The following is a 21196-nucleotide window of genomic DNA, read 5'->3' on the forward strand; positions in this document are numbered from 1 at the left end:
ATCAGCAAAATCTATAACGGTGTTGCTGAGAACATCGTGAAATAAGTAGAGCCAAATCAAGGGAGGTTACTCTCGCAACAGTCTGGGATGGAGACGTAATACCTGTTGTATTGTAAACACCATTTCTAACATATCAGCCGAGAAAAACTGATGTAAAATTAATGCTGCTGTTGATGATTTCCTTAACCTCATTATCCCAAGAGAATATCTAAACATCGTTCATCTGGATTTTCAGAATCAGTTACGTTAACACTATTCCTTGATTCAACTTGGCACTGACAGAGACAATAAGCTATTGGAAGAATCATTAGAGCATTGGAAAACTGTTTTGTGGTATTTCTTCCTTCTCTATACGTTCTGAGTTCAAATCCTGCTGTGGTCAGCTTTGCCTTTCATCACTTTGGACTTGATAATTAATGTACCAGTCAAGTAATGGGGCTGATGTTACTAACCTTGTGCCTAAATCAGAAATCATTGTTATTGTTGTTGCCATTAATTATTAAGGTGGTGAACTGGCAGAATCATTAGCATGCTGAGCAAAAATGCTTAGAGGTATTTTCGTCTGTCCTTACATTCCGTGTTCAAATTCCGCAACGGTTGACTTTGCCTTTCATCCTTTTGGGGTTGATGAAATAAGTACCAGCTGAGCACTGGGGTCAATGCAATCAACTATCCCCCTCCCCAAAATTTCAAGCCTTGTGTCTATAGTAGAAAGGATTACTATTATTATAAGATAATAATTTTAATAAATTTATTTCTCAAACGCGTGATAATGCTATAAATAGCGTGATCAGGATAAATTATCCATAGATTGCAGAAAAATACGTTGCCGGCCAGCCATGAGACACGAACTCACATCTCTATGGTTACATGTCAAGTGTTTTACCATTAAACCAAACTGCTCAGCAACGAATTCTTCTGCAATTTTAGAACTTACAAATATAGCTTCATAAGACGCTAACGTTAAATTCAACTTTACGATGAAAGTAAACAAAGTTTGTTCTTTTTTTCTTTTTTTTTTTTTCTTTTTTAGAAGCGTTGAGATGTATTGTAAGATACAGAAATAAATTTATTTCTCAAACGCGTGATAATGCTATAAATAGCGTGATCTCATGGCTGGCCGGCAACGTATTTTTCTGCATTATATGGATAATTTATCCTGATCATGCTATTTATAGCATTATCACGCGTTTGAGAAATATCTCAACGCTTCTAAAAAAAAAATTAAAATAAAAAAAAAATTTGTTTACTTTCATCGTAAAGTTGAATTTATTATTATTATTATTATTATTATTATTATTATTAATAATAATAATAATAATAATAATAATAATAATAATAATAATAATAATAATAATAATAATAATAATAATAATAACAATAACAATAATGCAGTGAGCTGGTAGAATCGTTAGCACACTGGGCAAAATGCTTACCAACATTTCGTCTGTCTTTACATTCTGAGTTCAAATTCCGCTGGGGTTGACTTTGCCTTTCAGAGTTGATAAAGTAAGTACCAGTCGAGCACTGGGTCGATGTAATTGACTAGTCCCCCCCACAAAAAAATTTCAGGCCTTGTGCCTAATAATAGAAAGGATTATTATTATTATTATTATTATTATTATTATTATTATTAAGGCAGTGAAGTGGCAGAATCATTTGCATGATGGAAAAATTGCTTAGCAGCATTTCATCCGTCTTTACATCCTGTGTTCAAATTCCACTGATGTCGACTTTGCCTTTCATCCTTGCGGGGCCGATAAATTAAGTACCAGTGAAACACTTGGGTCGATGTAATTGACTTAACCCCTCCCCCAACATTTCAGGCCTTGTGCCTATAGTAGAAAGGATTATTATTATTATTATTATTATTATTATTAAGGCAGCAAGCTGGCAGAATCATTAGCACACCGGGCGAAATGCTTAGCAGTATTTCGTCTGCCGTTACTTCAAATGCAGCTGGGGTTGGCTTCGCCTTTCATCCTTTTGGGGTCAGTAAAATGAATTCCAGTTGAACACTGGGGTCGATGAAATCGACTTACTCCCTCCCCAAAATTTCAAGCCTTGCGCCTTTAGTAGAAAGGATTATTATTATTATTATTATTATTATTATTATTATTATTATCATTATTATTATTAAGGTGGTGAGCTGGAAGAGTTATTAGAACATTGAGCAAAATGCTCAACATTTCTTACGTTTTAAGTTCAAATCCCCACCAAGGTCAACTTTGCCGTTCCTCCTTTTAGGGGTTGATAAAAAATAAAGTACCAGTCAAAAATACTGGGGGGGGGGCAATGCAAGTGGTTCGTGCCTTCTTCCACTTTTCAGGCTTTGTGCCTATATTAGAATAATTTTTATTGCCATAATTATACAGTCTACACTTATCTATTTATTTGTACATCCGTCTTTCTATAATCACATGGGTAGATTAGGTTATTGGAGCAATTGTTCTTACGTCTGGACATACTTTCTTAGGTGCAAAGTCGGCAGTAAAGTTAGAACAAGCAGAGTTATGTACCTTGTTCAAATGTTCACCATAATGGCAGTAGCAAGTTGTTCAGCGGCTGAACTTCACAGTCAACGTGCCTAACTCTAACAATGCTTGAAGCGCTAAGCTACTATAGTGTAATACTATAGCTACTATAGTGGCAGTCATGCTTTCCCGGGGACATTACCATATTTACTCGTATATAAGTTGTGCTATTTTATATTGGATTTTCACTGAAAAAACTGGGATGTGAGTTATATATGAGGCAAAGCTAAATCTGTGTTGCAGCTCTGGGTTTCCTATTTGTTGCTCTGTGTTTGTGATTGGTTAGAATTAACTATTTCCTTCTGTTTCCGGTTTGGCGTTTGTATAAAGCATGACAGTCGCTATTTCTCACTAAAGAGTTTTCCTTCCTTCGTTTTAGAACTCTCCCAGCACGTAGTTTTTTCACTCACGTCAACGCTGGCTGCTCAGCAAGTTCTCTCGATGAGCCAGCAGACTGAAAACAATCTCGCCTTCTTGGAGGCATTCTCACGCACACTACTAGTGCTACCGTCGCCTCCATGTTGTTTCGTTTGGCTGATCCAACTTTGAAATGGAGAAATATATATTTGCATGTAAGCCAATATCAAACACAGGGCTGCTACAACTATGAAGGGGAAAAGTTTTGGACCAAGATTTAACTCTAAAGTAGGGATGTGACTCATTTATGAGTGTCACTGATACATGAGTAAATATAGAAGTGATATAGAAGAGGGAAACTTCTACATGGACCCATTCTTTATTTTCAAAGTTCAACAACTATTGGAGTGACAATGAGTGCATCAACAATTTCTGGCATTTTGGATTTTGATCCATCCAATTGAAAAATATACAGCACTGTTTTTGGTTCAGTAGGTTTGGGGATCTTTTACTTTTTTAAAAATAATTTAGTCATAAGAAGGGCAATATCTATGACCTTTGCAAACCTTCTGGAGGCAAAGAATGTTTTTTTTTCAATGTGCATCCTGAACAACTGCAGTTGAAATAGCAAACCCCCTGTTTCATAGTTCCATAGTTAAAAGTTGTTATGCAATAATGCAAGAAACAAAAGCTCTCAGAAAAAAGATACGAAATATACTAAGTTTCTATGCTTGAAGAAATCTTTGAAGAAATTATCCAGATTAAATATTACTCCACCCTCATTTTATTGTAATTGCAGATCATTTTTGGTATTTTATTCACCCCTTTCACAAAAGCAACAAAACATAGCCATGGCTAGTTCATCAAGTAACTCACTCTGGCAACTTAACTCTAATGACTTTCTACTCTTGAACAACCCCGTGCTTCTGTGAACTGATATCAAACATCATAAGCTTGTGGCACATGAGCAGTTACAAGCCTTTGAGCACACTAGTATCACAGAGATTCAGAAATAATGACAGATTTTCAAAAATGCACAGAAATTGACATGCACACACACACATAATCAGTTCTGACATAGATTAACCCTTTAGCATTCAGATTATTCTGTCAAACATAATACTTAATCACATTGTTTTGAATTAATCAGGCATCATCTTGTAGCTTTGAGATTCCAATAATGTGATTGTTCATTCTTAGAATAGGGTGGGTGAGAGAGGCTGGATCTGGCCAGTTTAAACATAAAAATAAGTAGAATGTTTGAGCTGGATATGGCCAGTTGAAATGCTTAAGGGTTAAGAAAGTATTTCTGATGTTTCTCCTGGTAACCCTCACGGTCTCAAGTGTCAACCACAGCCTGGTGAACTCAAACGTCCACTACATCAGTACAGCAGTTTCAAGTGTGCACTACACTATGCTCAACCAAGGAAATACCACTGATAAGATAGAGCTGCCAATTCTTTAGCTGAAAACGTACAGTCAGTGTATTTCTTTATCTACTAGACCAGTAATAAATACAAATACACTGTAGCTATATGAATAATGCACATATATATATATTTAAGTACTTTTATACAATATAACAATGCTCTAACAAGGAAATCAGACAAAGCAATTACCTTGTGAAGCACCATTATATAAATACAACATAACAAAATTATTGCAGTTTTGATGCATACCTTACCTGGGGAAAGCAGTTATACAAGCTATTCCTTCTCCGGTCTTTAATAGTTTGCGAATACTCTCACGCCTGAAAAAGGTAAAAATACAGATTTAAATTAACCAAATACAAAATGATATTCTGGAAATATATCATCATCATCATCATTTAACATCCACCTAGAAAACTGGTGTAGCATTCAATGCTTTATAGAACATACATGTGTTTCTTCAAATTACTGTCATAGAGTCAAAGATGAACTGAAGGCAAGGATTATGGCAGCATTCACCAACTTAAACAAGGAGACTATCCAGAAGAGTTTCAGGAAATTCAGGCCATGGTTGAAGCCAATGGTGATTTTATAGAATAAATTTACTCTTTAGTATTTCAAGATATGTTTATATAATTTTGGTAAATATATGTTAAAATTTTCATTTTTGTGTAATTTAGATGACAGTTTATTCACTGCACTCTGTATATACATGAGTAAGAACAAAAAGGGAATGGAAATAGCACTCAACATATCTAATTGATATTGTATTTATTGAGTAAGAAGTCGGCTTAGTTCCAGATGTTACTTACAGTTTCGTTGACATGAAAGTATGTCCATCTCTTTGGACACTCAGAAGCAAAATGGGGTAAAAAAAACACTGGGTTCTTTGTTACAGAGAGAATTTTATCCCTACTGGTCAGTTCTGGTCACGATGATGCAATGATAACTAGATGGCAGCAGATTATGAGTGAAAAATCCTCCATATGTTAAAGCAGGTGAGATATTACTTTCATTTAGTCATCAATGCAAGATGTTTGGCATACCAGCGACATCAGTGCTAAGTCATAGGATGGTGTAAAATGTTTCCTTTGGTCAGTTATGGTCATATGAATGTAGTGATCGCTCAGCAACAACAGATGATGGGTAAAGGATACTCCACTTGTTAAATCACGTTGGAGGTTACAAATGTCACTCAAAGAATGGCAGTGTGTGATGTTTGGCACACATGTGCCATGGTGTGTCTACTGGATCATTAAATTGTAAGAATGGAGGAGAGTAGTCTCTGTAAGGGCAGCATGCATAATACAACCCGGTCTGTGTCAGGATTATCAGGAAGTCAATGGCTTGCAATACATCAAAAATGCATGCCTTCTAAGAGAAGAATATGAAATATTGGTCTTTCGATTAATGGATACAGCAGGCTATTGAAGTATGTGCGCTCTTTTTAGGAGGCAGAGCTGGGAATTATGGGCTCTGGGTGAGTAAGGTCGGACTTTGTTGAGTATACTCCATCTGATGCTGAGTGAGCGGTTCCTGTGATCACACAGTCTCCAGATGAAAAGAGACAAGGATGTGGAGGCTTCCTTTTCACCCCATTTTTATTCCTGAATGTCTGAAGAGATGAATGTGCTTTCACATTCACGAAATTTCAAGTAACATGAGGAAGTTCTCGTTTGTTTACGTCTTTTTATTATTTATTACGGAAAAGGCCGATATTTAGGTAATCGTACTGAAAGATCGCCAGAGAGTGTGTGTGTGTGTGTGTGTTATAAAGCTGACGGAAAATACTTCAAGGAAGAGTTAGGTACACTAAACACAAACAGTAAATTATCACGTTTGTAATGGCGAGATTTGAAAATTTTCGATTGACTGGGATTATGAAAACAGAAAAGGAAAACCAAGGGAGATAACTCTAATGAGATCAAATTTTTTAGATAATATTAAAAAATGCAGATTGGGGTGGTTCTGGTCTTTAAAGCCAAATGGCGGAACAAACACGTGTTTTTGTCTAACTGGTTCGATAGTCTCAACTGGTCAAAGTTTTTCGACTCACCATGTTTGTATTTAATAAGTAGAATGCTCTCTTGAGTTTATTATCCCTCAGTCATACTGATGTTCATAATCAGCATCAATACATTCCCTGAGTGGAAATAAAGAAATTGTAATGACATTCATTATATATCGATCACTCTTCGTTTTGCTGAACGAAGAGGATTTTCTTCATGCTTTTTTGTTTCCTTCAGTGTTGACTTTAAAGACTTCATTCCAAACTTTATTGTCTATTTCCAAATATTTCAATGATCTGAATCATTTGGAGTTACCTCCCTTTGAATTTTTTTCTTTTTTTTTTTTCTCCATTTAAATCAGTCATAGACAATCAGCGGCACACGGTTCTTTCTGAGTGTCACGCCAATCTACCTTGAAATTTTATTTATTTTTTTAGTAGTAGTGTGGCCCGGTTCTCCAAAAATGGTTGTCCATACCTGACTAAAACGCACCTTGAAGGAATTCTACTTGGAAAAGAATCAGTTGATCTTAGTTTTTCAAGTTAGTCTACATATGAGACCTATAAAGTTTTATTACAAACATAATATTGACAGCAAAGTTTAAATATAGAATAGTTACTGCTACGATTTCAAATCATATCCATACTATAAACATTTGCGCATGAACAAAGCAAGATACACAAATATTTTAAATTTAATCAGTCTGATATAACAGGCTCCACATCTAGGTAATTTAGCTGCAGAAATAACCAGCTGTAAAGTCTCTTATATGTAGGTATGTGTGTGTGTGTGTGTCTGTCTGTCTGTTTTTGTGTATTTCTGTCTTGACATTTTGTGATGGTTGTAAATGCACATCGTCATCCAATGTTGATGATGAAATGTGCCTCTGTTATTTCTCCCTGGAAAACTTCTTTGCTAAGCATCATTATCAAACTCTTACACTGAACAATATTGTTTGCATCATCACAATCCAGAGTGAAGTACACTGACAGACCAACTCAACCAGCAATTGTAACAGCTATTATTAAGAACAAATAAATGTGTTCATAAACTGTAGGCTATTTTTTCAAATCCTGTTCTATGCTACAGATATTATTCTGATATAATTTAGCATAAAATAGGTTACAGGATGATAATTAGGGGCATTAAATAAGTATCTACATATAAAATACCTTAAATGCCATTCAAACTACAAAGATGCTTTAACCATTCAGATTACTCTGTCAGATGTAATGTCTATTTATCCACATTGTTTTGAATTAATCATGCATTGTTACGTAGCTTTGAGATTTCAATGCTGTATTTGTATATTTTTAGAATAACATCATAAAGAAGGTGTAAGCCATAGGATCTGGTCCACTTGAACAGAAAACAGATAGAAAATTTGGGCTGGATATGGCCGCCACCGCCACCACCACCACTAATAATAATAACAATAATGGTTTCAATAACAATGGGATGGGATAAGTCAATTACATAGATCCCCAGTACTCAACTGGTACTTATTTTATCAATCCTGAAAGGGTGTAAGGAAAAGTCAACCTTGGCAGAATTTGAACTCAGATTGTAAAAACAGGTGAAATGCTGCTAACGATTCTGCCAGCTCACTGCCCTAATAATAATAATAACAAGAGCACTCAGAGAGCGCAAACCTCCGCCAAGGCAACACCAACATCCTCTCAATGATTAGCCAGAGATGATTTTTAAACTGAGAATATCTGAAATAAACTTGGTTGCTCTAATAAACGAGAATACTAAAAATGAACCTGACCACTCTCAAAAATTAAGTACAAAAACAGGAAAAATAATCCAGAATCCTTGTCCAGGGCCAGATCGATACAAAAATGTAATCAGTTCGTGCCAGTTACAAGGTCAAACATCCCTGAAAGTTTCATCTGAATCCATCCAGTGGTTCTTGAGATATTTTGTCTATAAACAAACAAACAAACATGACTGAAAACAATAGCTTTGCCTTCGTTAAGGCAGAGGTAATAATGGTTTCAAATTTTGGCACAAGGCCAGCAGTTTTAGGAGCAGAAAATAAACTGATTACATCAGCTCCAGCATGACAGGTATTTTAGTTTATTAACATTCTTTAATGAACAATAATTTGGTTGCATGTTGATGTTCTCAATTAGAACTAATAAAAACTAACAAAGATTATCTCTTCTCATATCTCAGAGGATGATTGTGCTTTGGGGATTTTTTTTATTGTTTTTAATCAATTTGCTTAAAAGCATATTTATAATTTGCATGGTACTTCAGGTATTTCGTATTTACATGCACAACTGATAACCATAAATTGAGGTTGATAACCGATTTTTCAGTTAAATAGAACACAGTAAGATCTGTAGTAAAGACTAGGATTTGTAGTGGATTTGATTCACAGTTGAGAGGCTTCTTCTGATTCAGTTTAGTATTTATTCACACTCTATAGTATTAATAGTGGAGGTGCAATGGCCCAGTGGTTAGGGCAGTGGACTCGCGGTCATAAGATCGCGGTTTCGATTCCCAGACCGAGCGTTGTGAATGTTTATTGAGCGAAAACACCTAAAGCTCCACGAGGCTTCGGCAGGGGATGGTGGCAAACCCTGCTGTACTCTTTCACCACAACTTTCTCTCACTCTTTCTTCCTGTTTCTGTTGTGCCTGTAATTCAAAGGGTCAGCCTTGTCACACTGTGTCACGCTGAATATCTCCGAGAACTACGTTAAGGGTACATGTGTCTGTGGAGTGCTCAGCCACTTGCATGTTAATTTCACGAGCAGGCTGTTCCGTTGATTGGATCAACTGGAACCCTTGACGTTGTAAGCGACGGAGTGCCAACAAATAGTATTAGTAACATCCAAGATAACTGAGCAGTGTGGGTTGACTTTGAGTTTTGTATAGAATCAACAACTGATCAAAGCTGAAATTTTGTCTTGTAGTAAAGAGGAAGACCAATCTTCCAGAGTAATATTGGGGATATATATTTAAAACATCTAGAGCCTATGAAGTTACAATGAAGCTTGCTTTGCAATCACACAGTTTAAAGTTCATTCTTAGTGTGTGGTTCCTTGGGCAATCATCTACTATAGCCTCAGGCCTTGTGAGAGGAATTGGTTAATGGAAATTGAGGCATGTGCATGAGTATGTGTGTGTGAATGTTTTTCCTTGTCCTGAGTGAAAATGTCGACATTGTGTACATTCTCTAATAAGAACTGTCCTGCAGTTTCAATGGCTTCATTAGTTTACCATAGTAGAAAAAATTAAAGTTTTGGCAACAACAAGAGCACCTGGCTTAAAAAATCTGCCTCAACAAATTTTGACTAACCCATGCTAGCATGGAAAATCAGGTATAAAAACAGACAAACAGGCAGACAGATAGGTGGTCAATTAGCAGAGTTACTAGAGGATTAAATGGAATGTCTTCAAACTGAATGCAATGTATTTTGCAAATCTTTCATGGTCAAGCTTGCTTTTCAACTTTCTGGGTGTGACAAATTAAGTATCAGCTTAGGGTTGTGGGGCAAGAGGAAATGTTAGAGTGCTGAATGGGATGTCTTCCAGTGTTTGTACTAACTCTTTACATTCTGAGTTCAAATTCCACCACGATCTACTTGAATGACAGGCTTAATCCATTGCTTGATTTAACACTACTACATGGAAGTAGGCATGGCTCTCTACCTTATATCATACACTGCAATACTGTAATCTGACAGGAAATACTTCAAAAAGCTGAGAAATGAATGGAATCCATTCATGTTTATAAGGAGAAAATTATGACTTTTTCCTCACCAAGTACCACTCTTATGTAACTGATTTCTAATGAACAGACTACCCATATGTTGCAACTGATTTTTAATATAATCATAATTTGAAAAGGCTTAGTAAAAGCCTTTTCAAATTTTCTAATGTCATATAAGTGCTGCATTGGTGCTGACTAACTGAAAACTCAGGGGATAATTCATTTTATAGGGAGGTTTTAACTGAGATTATATAATTTAGTATCAGACACATTAGGATTAAAAGAGTTAAACAAAACCAATCTATTTAGATTAAGAATACATACTGTTTTATCAATACTGTAATGTTGAGAATAGGTACATTACTCAGGTACAACAGAGAGGAATTTGATTTATGTTGTTTAAGTAGTAACTGGATTTAGAGAAGGGGGGGATGAGAGAGAGAGTACACACATAAGCAAATATAAGAAATAGGTTGTACTTTCGTAGTTGAGATATTTGATGACTTTACAGCACAAAACTTAAACTATATCAGTGATTACTTCCCCTTTAAGATTTTCAAGTTTTCAGCTCCATGCCTGTCCTGATTGAGTAGATCTATAATCAAAGGCATTCCAGTCATGACCAAAATTCAGATGCTATTTATAGCTGGTCACATGACTGAGTAGAAACTCATTCATTGGCTCACGAAAAGTGGAATAATGTTACACATTCCTGAATTAGTTCTGCAACAGTTGAATGTTTTTCATTCAACCATGGTGTCAGCAGGACAAAAGCCAGAAATTTGTGAGAAAGAAATAAGTCATTGACCCAGATGTTTGAGTAGTACTCGTTTTTATTGATTCTGGAAGGATGAAAGCAAAGTTGGCCTCAGCAGAATTTGGGTTCAGAATATGAAAATCTAAAACTGCAAGGCATTTTATCTGACATTCTAATGTTTTTGCTAGAAATATTTTTAAGAGAAGGAGATTAATCAATTACATGATGATGATGATGATGATGATGAGGATGATATCAAATGTCAGTGCTCAACTGGTATTTATTTTATCAGTCCCTACAGGGTGAATGGCAAAGTCAACCTCAGAAGAATTTAAACTCATAATGTAAAGTGCTGGAAGAAATGCCACTAAGCATTTTGTTCAACATGTGAATGATTCGGCCACCTTGCTATCTTAGCAGCCACAGCAGCAAAACAAATTGAGAGCCCAAAACTCTAAGAGAAAGCATTTTACCTTAGCTTCATGTTTGCCTCAACTAAATTTAAGTGAGCCATAAGACATCCAAAGGGACTTCCTGGTGTTCCTTCCAACATGTATTGTGCATATTCGGGGTGCCACAAGATCTGTGCATTTCTGTTGAATAAAACATACAGTATATGTATTAATAGAAATAAACAGTTATATCATCGAAATCACTAAGCTGTGAAATACTGCATGATTAATTCAAAACAATTTGAATTTAAAAAATCATTACATTTGACAGAGTAATATGAGTGCTAAAGGGTTAATTCTAGATAGCTTTAGTTCAATGGGCAGAAGATAGCAGATCAATTAGGGAATATCATCTGTGACAAAATGGCTTTCTATTCTTAAGCTGTTACAGATCACTGAAACTAAGGAAGGATTCACTGTTAGTTAAAATGGTGGTTCTCAAACTAACCAAAATACTATTTCAAGACTGGACACATGATAAATGACATAGCTGCCTGGAAAAAATAACAGAATTAAAAAAAAAGGCATAAGAACATATTACAAGTACAACTTAATTTAAACATTTCCGTACATGAACATGTCTGTACGGAAATGTTTATGTATACATATGTGTATGTATGTATGTATGTATGTGTGGGTGTGTATGTATATGTGTCCTCCTCATGTGTAATAATAATAATTGATTCATTTGTGTGCATGCATGGACATTTGTGTATGTACATCTAAATGTACATATATGTATTTATGTTTATTTATGTATATCTATGTATATGTTAAAGTATGCATATATATGTGGGTTTTTACGGTTTTTATATTTTTAGATCTTTATATTTCTACTTAACCTTATGAACTTTATAAAATCTCTGAAGAGGCCTAGAGAATCATCCATGTACCTCTATTTCATCTATTGATTACTTCAGTCTACTGGAGTGATAAAGATAGAATGAAGCATGTCACCTCTAGACTGAAACAGCTGTAAGACATTATCCCATTTTCTGTCACTATATGTCATTTTTTTAATTACTGATATGACATAATATGTCACATGTGTTTGTATATTGTTATTATTGTCCTCTTAGTAAACAAATAAACAAGTAAACTGACACAATACAATGTCAGCAAGTTGATGAATACCACTTATTCCCCTCCATTTTCTTATTGCTTTATAAATGGTAAAATATCTTTTTACCCGCACCCATTTACTACACTTAATAATTGCCATACAATGAAAAAACAAAATTTAAAGGTCAAAATCCCTAGTGCGTACTATATAAGAGGTTAAAAATGAAAAATATTTTCTAAGCAACGTCCGAGTCTTTATTTGCTGTCCGGCAATGTTTATTCAGACGTATTTTGTGATGTTGGGCTTGTGACTGATAGTGATAAATATGTAGAGGCAATTTACTTAATATTTATTTCTCACTGATGTTATTACTGTTATTTCTATATTTTCTGCAAAGTGCACAAAAAAGCTACACGTTTGCATTATGTTATATATACAATAATATTAAAGGACGTTACCATATATACGTTTACAAACCAAGGTCGTTATATCGACCTCCTTGACTCAAGTTAGAGAAGGGGTGCGTATTATACACAAGGTTTAGATTTTTCAGAGGTACAGCCCCCTAAAAATCCCCTGCGTATTATATTCAAGAGCCAACTATACTCGAGGAGTTACGGTGTGTATATATATATATATATGTGTCTGTGTGTGTGTGTGTGTGTGTGTATATATATATATATACACACACACACACATACACACAGACACACACACACACACACACATATATATACACTTTATTTAAAAGCAGCAGAAATATAACAAAAAGCTGTTACTCAGAGTTTCACGTTCCCGTTCATCGGACAAAAACTGTCTGATGAACGGGAATGTGAAACTCTGAGTAACAGCTTTTTGTTATATTTTTGCTGCTTTTAAATGAAGCATATTACTCTACCTCCGGTATTTGAGTACTCTTTTTTCCACCTTGTTTCACATTTATGTGCTTACTCCGGTATATATATATATATATATATAGTGATGCATGAGTTTGTGGTGTTATTCTGTAAGTGGGTCTTTATTTAGATAGCCACCCCACAAACACCTCCCAAACAACCAAATAAAGTCTAAATAAACTAAAACTATTTACAGTTACAGCCTGTATATAAAGGAGACATACTTCTCCTCGTTGTTGTCCTCTTCCTCCTCCTACTACCACCACCACCACCACTACAGCTACTGTTACCTCCATTATTGCTATCTCATTACTGTCATAATAATCACCACATCACAACCATCATTATCATCACAATGAGTACCACTACCACTACCACCATCACTACCACCATCACTACCACTATCACCATTACCACTCTTAAGCACTACTACTACTACCACCACCACCACCACCACCACCACAACCATTAGCACTACCACCATCACTGCTGCTACTCCTACTACTACTACTGCTACTATCATCTCCACCATTTCTAAAAGTGACATGTACTAGTAGCCAATTACAACATTGACTGCGCAATCACAACTTTACAGTGCACCGAGTTGCTAACAACAGCAGAGGTCTTTAATTCTGAACAGCAATGACAGCTGTTCCATGTTGGACAGCAGAACTTTTAAATTTAGAACAATGTCATAACTTTAAAGAAATAAATAAATGTTAATTAGGCCAACAAAATGGATTTGGACGATTGCCATGGCAAAATAGTATAAATGGATGGCTCAGTAGATGGATTTTACAGAATATGAAAATAGTCTCCCTTTCTCTTTCTCTCTCTCCCTCCCTCTTTCTCTTGCTTACTGAGAGAAGTAGGTAATTATGCTAGAGTGGATATGACACAGACTGTGACTTCGATGACGTAGAGCGAAGTGCAGAGTGAACAGAGCTCGGTCATCATTGTTATCATCATTATTATTTAACATCTGTTTTCCCTGCTAGCATGGGTTGGATGGCTTGGAAGGGGCTGGCAAGCTGGAGAACTCCACTAGGCTCCAACTGTCTGTTTTGATATGGTTTCTATGACTGAATGCCCTTCCTAATGCCAACCACTTTACAAAGTATGCTGGGTGCTTAATACAAGGCACCAGCACTGGTGCTTTTCACATGGTACCTGCACAGGTGCTTTTTACATACCATACAACTGTATGTATGTGTGTGTGTGTGTGTGTGTATGTATGTATCTATGTATGTATGTATGTATCTATGTATGTATCTATGTATGTATGTATGTATGTATGTATGTATGTATGTATGTATGTATGTATGTATGTATAGGAGTGACAAACAGAGTGGAACTACACCCGAGGACTGACAGAGTGATCGGAAATTATATGGTTACTGTATGGTTAAAGGCACAGGTATAGCTGTGTGGTTAAGCAGTTCATTTCACAACTATATGGTTTCAAGTTCAGGCCATTGCACAGCACCTTGGACAAGTATTTTCAACTATGGCTCTGGGCCAACCAATACCAATTTAAGTGAATTCGATACATGAAACTGTACAAAGCCTGTTATGTGTTTATGTTCGTGGGAGTGTGTGCATGTCTATGTAAGCGGTTGCATTCTACACTTCTCTTAAAATTTGCTTGTTACAGACAGTGAGATTGTTTGCGTTTCCCTGTCAACAAACTGCCTGACAGCTCTGCACTTTGGGAAGAAAAGTGGATTGGAATAAAATTCCCTCACTTGACAAACAAGCAAGGGTTAACAACAAGAGAATCCCACTGTAAAAACAATGCCTCAGTAATGTAATCAACCAGAGCTAACATCAAGCTACACAACAACAGTTGTTTGTCTAATCATGTCTAGATTATGTATCAGTACAACTACCCTACTCAAATAAAGGACAACAATGTATACGATCTCTATGAATAGCTTAAAAAATAATGTTTTTATTATTTTTGTTTTGAGAATACCAATTGAAGAAAATAAAGTCAAATACTATACTGAACCATGAAAGACTATGTTTTTGTTTAGTAAACTAATGAATAACAATCTTGCTTGTTTAATGTGTTCAACCATCAAATATTAGGTTTATAATTTCTAGCTTTGTTTATAAAAACACCCACGATAAAAGATACAATTGCATTAATACATACAACAGTTAAGCTAATGAATCTAATGAAGCAGCCTTTACATAGTCACTCAACCTGCTAGAAATAGCAGTAAAGTCTCTCAAAAAAAGAACTTGTAAAATGCTATCCTAAATGCAGTGTGAACTAAAAATAAGATAAGATAGTCATAATTGGAATGTGTCTGGTTGTTGTCAGCTGGATCAGGACTGATGTGGGTCTAAACAACAATTGAAGAGTTGGTGAACCACAAACTACACAGATATAACTCTCACCTCAACCTTGTCTGCTTGAGACAGCATGGGAAAAGAATGGTAAATATTTCAAAGGTCCAGACTTACTCTTTTGATTCAAGTTTTTGTTTCTGAAGAGATGAAAGTAACTCTGTAGAGATTAACAGTAATTGGACCACTTCCTTTTCATGATCAAACCGTATTAACATGTACTCCACCTAAAAGGCAAAAAAATAAATAAATAAAATAAAATAAATTTTTTTTAAAAATAAACATTATATGTATGCTTCATTCTTGTATCTGGGGAGGGTCTTAATGCCAATAATAATAAACACAGACACTGGTTGGCCTTAGGAAGGACATCCAGCCATAGAAACCATGCCAAATCAGACTGGAGCCTGTTGCAGCTCTCTAGCTTAGCAGCTCTCTAGCTTAGCAGCTCTCTAGCTTAGCAGCTCTGGTCATACAGACCACCTAACCCATGCCAGCATGGAAAACGGATGTTAAACTATGATAATGATGATAATGACCAATTCAATTTCATTCCTTTGTTGTTAGTCAACTGGTTAGTTACCTAACGAACTAATTAATTGATGGGTTCTTAATTTGTTGGTTAAACAATCAGTGAGTTGTTTGCCAAAGTCCTTTCATCGTCATTCGCTACATCTTCAATGACAAGCCCTTTCTCGTCAAGGTCTTTTCTGAGTTTGTCTGAGAATTAGTCTACGTCTGTGTACATGTAAGGGTGTGGTCATATACGACAAGACAAGTGAAAGGAGAGGGTAAAGGAATTTCACTTCAGTTCTCTTGTCAACTGACCGCACTTCTACATTCCTACATGTACCTAAACATAAGATTAACTCTCAGACAAGCCCTGGAAGGGGGGGGGGACAGACAGACAGAGACAGACAGACAGACAGACAGGCAGGCAGGCAGACAGACAGAGCATGTCACTGGTGCAAACAGAGATGAAAGGACTTTGACAAACAACCGATTGATTGTTTAACCAACAAATTAAATAAACAATCGATTAGTAAGTTGATTACATAAAGTACAATTGACTAACAGTAAAGGAGTGAAGTTGAATCAGTGAGTGCATGTGTGTTTATTACTATTGACATAAAAACTCATCCAAGATACAATAAGATTATATGTGAGATTTTATTGCAAAAAAAAAAAAGAACTATACATAATACATATACATTATCTATCAATGAAGTTACACTTGATAATTACAGAATATGTCAAATCAAAAGAGGACAAAACAAAAGTTGATAATATCAGAAGTTAAATATGTTCTGAAATGAAATATATTTAATAGTGTACCTCATTTTTATTTTATAGGTACAGGTGTGGCTGTGAGATCCCACTGCATGGTATCATGGACAAGTGTCTTCTACTATAGCCCCAGCACAATCAAAGCTTTGTGAAAGGATTTGGGGAACAGAAACTGAAAGATGCTCATCATATATATATATATTTGTTTACTTGTGGGTGAACTTTATTTGTGGGTTAACAAAGCAACCAATGGTTTCATGTGCAGAGATCTTCACAGTTATCCAAGCATACCACATGGAAGTATTAGAACTTGTTTCCATTTTGGACAATATTCGGGATATCCACTCTTCTCTTTGTGGTTCTACAAATGGGGAGGACTGTTTTTAGTATATCTGCTACATTCTCCGTACGTGTTTACATATAGTGAGAGATGCATGGCTTTGGAGAGTTTTAACTCTTCTTTCTAGCAAACAGGTGCATATTGTACCCTGACTTTTAACAATAAATAATATATATTTTTGCTTATTTTGGTTATCTTTGCTGGCCACTTAATCATTAATTTTTTAAAGGTAATGATAACTTATTTGAACTTGGTATATATATGTAACATATGGTATAATTATAAACAGGGCAAATTTTTAGCCATTTCTCCGCAGACTGAAAAAATTATGAACAACCTTAATCGAGGCACCAGAGGCATCTACATCATTCTGGTAGTCTCCAGAGAAACAAGCAGTCAAACTGTTTATATACTCAACAAATGCAGCAGTTACTCTATGAAGGAGTCCCTAATTTGCATACCGAAAGTGTTGAACACTCTATAAATACCAGCAGCCTGTCAACGGAGGTCTTAGTCTACACAGTTTCAAAGTATGATATAATAAATATATAACATATGGTATAATCATAAACAGAGCAAATTTTTAGCCATTTCTCTGCAAACTGAAAATGTGTGTGTGTGTGTGTGTGTGTGTGTGTATAGAACTAACCTGTCCTACAATGGTCTAACCCCAGCTTATGTTTCCTGTTAGTGGGTGTGAACAATCCAAAGCTTTGCAAATTCTGCTTTGTAATGATAGGAAGAGCTGGCATCAAAAGGGTAAAAGCAACATTGCTGTGAATGCATTCACATTGCCCTGCACTGGCTGCCATCCCTCTTGATACAATAATCTCACAGTCCTTCATATGCTAGTGTTATTGGCCAGCAGGTAGTTGTCCAGGTGTCACACATGTTTGGGATAATAGATATCATCATCACCATCATCATTTAACATTCATGGGTATGTATATGTTATAATCTTTAAAATTTTGGATTATTATAACGCCCACTTTGGTATACAGTATACTTAATAAAACCAATAAAGACACAATTATCTCTGACTGCCTAATATGTACTCTTGTACTTCACGTACTTCTCTTATAGTGACTAAGTTATTCCACTCATCATGTGGGACGGGTGTACCATTATTACTAACTTCCTACAACATCTCCCCTTTCAAGTTTTTCTTTGGAAGTGTCATTTTATTTAGCAATATTTTTTTTATTCACCCCCACCCCTCTTTTTGGGTTTTTCTTTCATACAATTTAATATTTTTTGCACTTGGCATCTATGTTCAGGAACTCTATGTTTTCTTTTCCTCTCACTTGTAACACCTGGGTTCAATCATCTGCAGTGGCATTGGTACTTGGAACGTATTGTACAACCATTCCATTAGTTCCTCCAATTTCTTTGGTTCGTTTTCCACAAATCTATTTTACAGTTGGTTCCTGTGTCTCTTTTGTATGCCTTTTCTATTTTTTACCCAATACATCATTTGGTAATTACATGCATTTGGTAATTACACCATCTTTCCAACTCTGCTTTCCATTCTTCTATGCCCTCATATATACCTTTTCACCAACTTTAAAGAATCTAGCTATGTCTTCCCAGGCACTTTTTCTTTTCTTGCCAGGGAGCAATTTATGAAAGACTGATTTTACTTTCCTTGCAAACATCAGCTCCACTGGTGAGTGACCTGCTGGTGTATTCAGATTTGGTGTCACACAGTACACTTTTAAAAACTGTTGTAGAGCTACCTCACCCATGACTTCCTTATTCGATTTTCTAAGGACTCTTTTGAAGGTATCAACAAAGCATTCTGCCTGTCCATTAGATCTGGGATGGTGTTCAGCCAAAGATTCCTTACATCATACTTTAAAAAAAGGACATACTGAATAGCTTAGTCCTAGATACACTAAGTCTAAAAAGAAAAAAACAAAAACAAACTGATGGTAGCAGCTAGAATGCCTTTGAGCATAAGTCTCTTTAATCAAGACTAAACCTGAGTTTAAACCAAGGCTGTGGAGTCAGATTCATGGAATCGGAGTCAGAAACAATTAAGGGGTAGCTAGAGTCGGAGTTGGTAAAACTATACTGATTCCAACTCCAACTCACAATATCTTTATTCTTTAATATAAACCAATTATAACATATAGGTCTACTCAAAGTACAAGCGTATGCACGTGCTTTATGAGATATGTAGACCACAATCACTTGATTATATAAAGAGGAGTCGAAGGTGCCAATAGTAGAGGAGTCGGAGTTAGAGTCAAAACTTTTTGCTTCAACTCCACAGCTCTGGGTTAAACAACTTCAATATTCACTTGCCAGCAGTCCACACCACTAATAGTCTTATTATTGGTAGAGTGCCAGACTAAATGAGCTGCAGTATTTCGTTTGTCTACATTCCGAGTTCAAGTTTTCTTTCCATCCCTTCAGTCATGTAATAGGTCAATATCATCAACTCTTCTCCTTCTAAAACATTTGTAGCTTGGTACTATGATAACATCATCACCTGCTTTGGCTTTGCTTACAATTGCCAATCACAGTGTTTCACTAACTGTCTACATTTTCATTGATTTCAGACCTACCATCACAGTTACATCAACTGCCTTTAAACACACAATATCTTTTACTGTCGATTTGCATCTTTCATTTTTATCACGCCTAAGTCATATTAACAATCCATTTACCCACTTCCATTGTTTCTTTTAACAAATACATTTCTTATCTTGAGAATTGAATTTTAACTTTTACATTCATGGTACTTTACTTGCAGTTGTCATGTGAGAAATATAATCTTAGTGGTGCTATATATTATTCTGATACAAAACCAAACTGCATTTACTCCTTATGCTAACTACCCTAGCTCCCTACTACTTCTCTTTGGCATACCCTCATCTAAAATCTTACCTATCACCATCCACACAAAGAAGAGTGAGACTAGTCAGTAACCTAACAAACAGACAAATTTCTTCCCTTTTTTTTTACCTGCCTGGGAAGCCTTTAGCAGGCTCATACGCATTGTTCATCCTTCTCCAATTTAGCTACAATTACAAAAATTTTATTGATGCAAGGTCAGCTATGGCTGTGTGGTTAAAACACTCATTTTGCAATCACATGGTTTCAGGTTCACTTCCTCTATGTGGCACCAGGCCTAGACCAAGCAATGCCTTGTGAGTGAATTTGGTAGATGGAAAATGTGTGAAGCCTGTTGTGTGTGTGTCACCACTGTTTGACAACTGGTATTAGTTTGTCTACATCTCCATAACTAGATGGTTCAGCAAAAAAAAAAACACCAATAAAATAAGTATTAGACTTACAAAAATATGTACTAAAATCATGGCTGCAGTCCAATGACTGAAACGAGTAAATGGTAAATGATAAGGAGAGCTTTGTGGCTTCAAAAGTCACAAAGATGGTGGATGGAGGACATTAGAGACACACACAGTGTGTGCATATGTGTGTGAGTGAGAGAGAGAGAGCAAATGAGAGAGAGAGAGAGAGAGAGAGAGAGAGAGAGAGAGAGAGAGAGAGAAAGAGAGAGAAAGAGAGAGAATTCAATATCTTTACTGCAGAAGAGCAGTATTAACATTTACTTTTCTTGTGACTATATTACCAATGAAATATACTGTCTATGTTTTTCAATAAAACAAACTCGGAATTCCAAGGGATGTAATAAAATAATGCATTGCTTCATTATTAATCTGGTATTTGGAATGTAACTTAACAGATACGTTCTTTCATAAAATTCTGGTGGAAGGTTTTAAATCACGATATAAACATTTTAAAACAAACAATTTTGTAATAAAGCGCCAGGGGTGGTCTTAAAAGAGTCAAAGAATAAAATAAAAGACACACCCACAGTGTTTGTTACACACACCTAAAATTTTGTGCTACTTTTTTCCTTTATTCTTGACCACACAGCAAGCCAAGTGAGTTAAGTAATTGTTTCATAAAACAGATAACCAGTATGATGTAAGTAGTTCAAAATACTCAGATCGGAAGAGC

At 35.8% G+C, this 21196-nt stretch overlaps 1 protein-coding gene across 1 annotated transcript in view; it reads right to left on the bottom strand.

The window, feature by feature from the left end:
• Window positions 1–21196, bottom strand: part of LOC106880152 (glutamate--cysteine ligase catalytic subunit) — a 75803-nt gene that overhangs the window by 29197 nt on the left and 25410 nt on the right. The window contains exons 2-4 of the mRNA XM_052967687.1: window positions 15697–15806; window positions 11287–11406; window positions 4576–4641 (exon numbers count right to left, since the gene is read on the bottom strand). Coding sequence (XP_052823647.1) covers window positions 4576–4641; window positions 11287–11406; window positions 15697–15806 — 296 coding nt within the window. The remainder of the gene's footprint in view (window positions 1–4575; window positions 4642–11286; window positions 11407–15696; window positions 15807–21196) is intronic.

Source organism: Octopus bimaculoides, chromosome 4, assembly GCF_001194135.2.
Source record: "Octopus bimaculoides isolate UCB-OBI-ISO-001 chromosome 4, ASM119413v2, whole genome shotgun sequence".
NCBI lineage: Eukaryota > Metazoa > Mollusca > Cephalopoda > Octopoda > Octopodidae > Octopus > Octopus bimaculoides.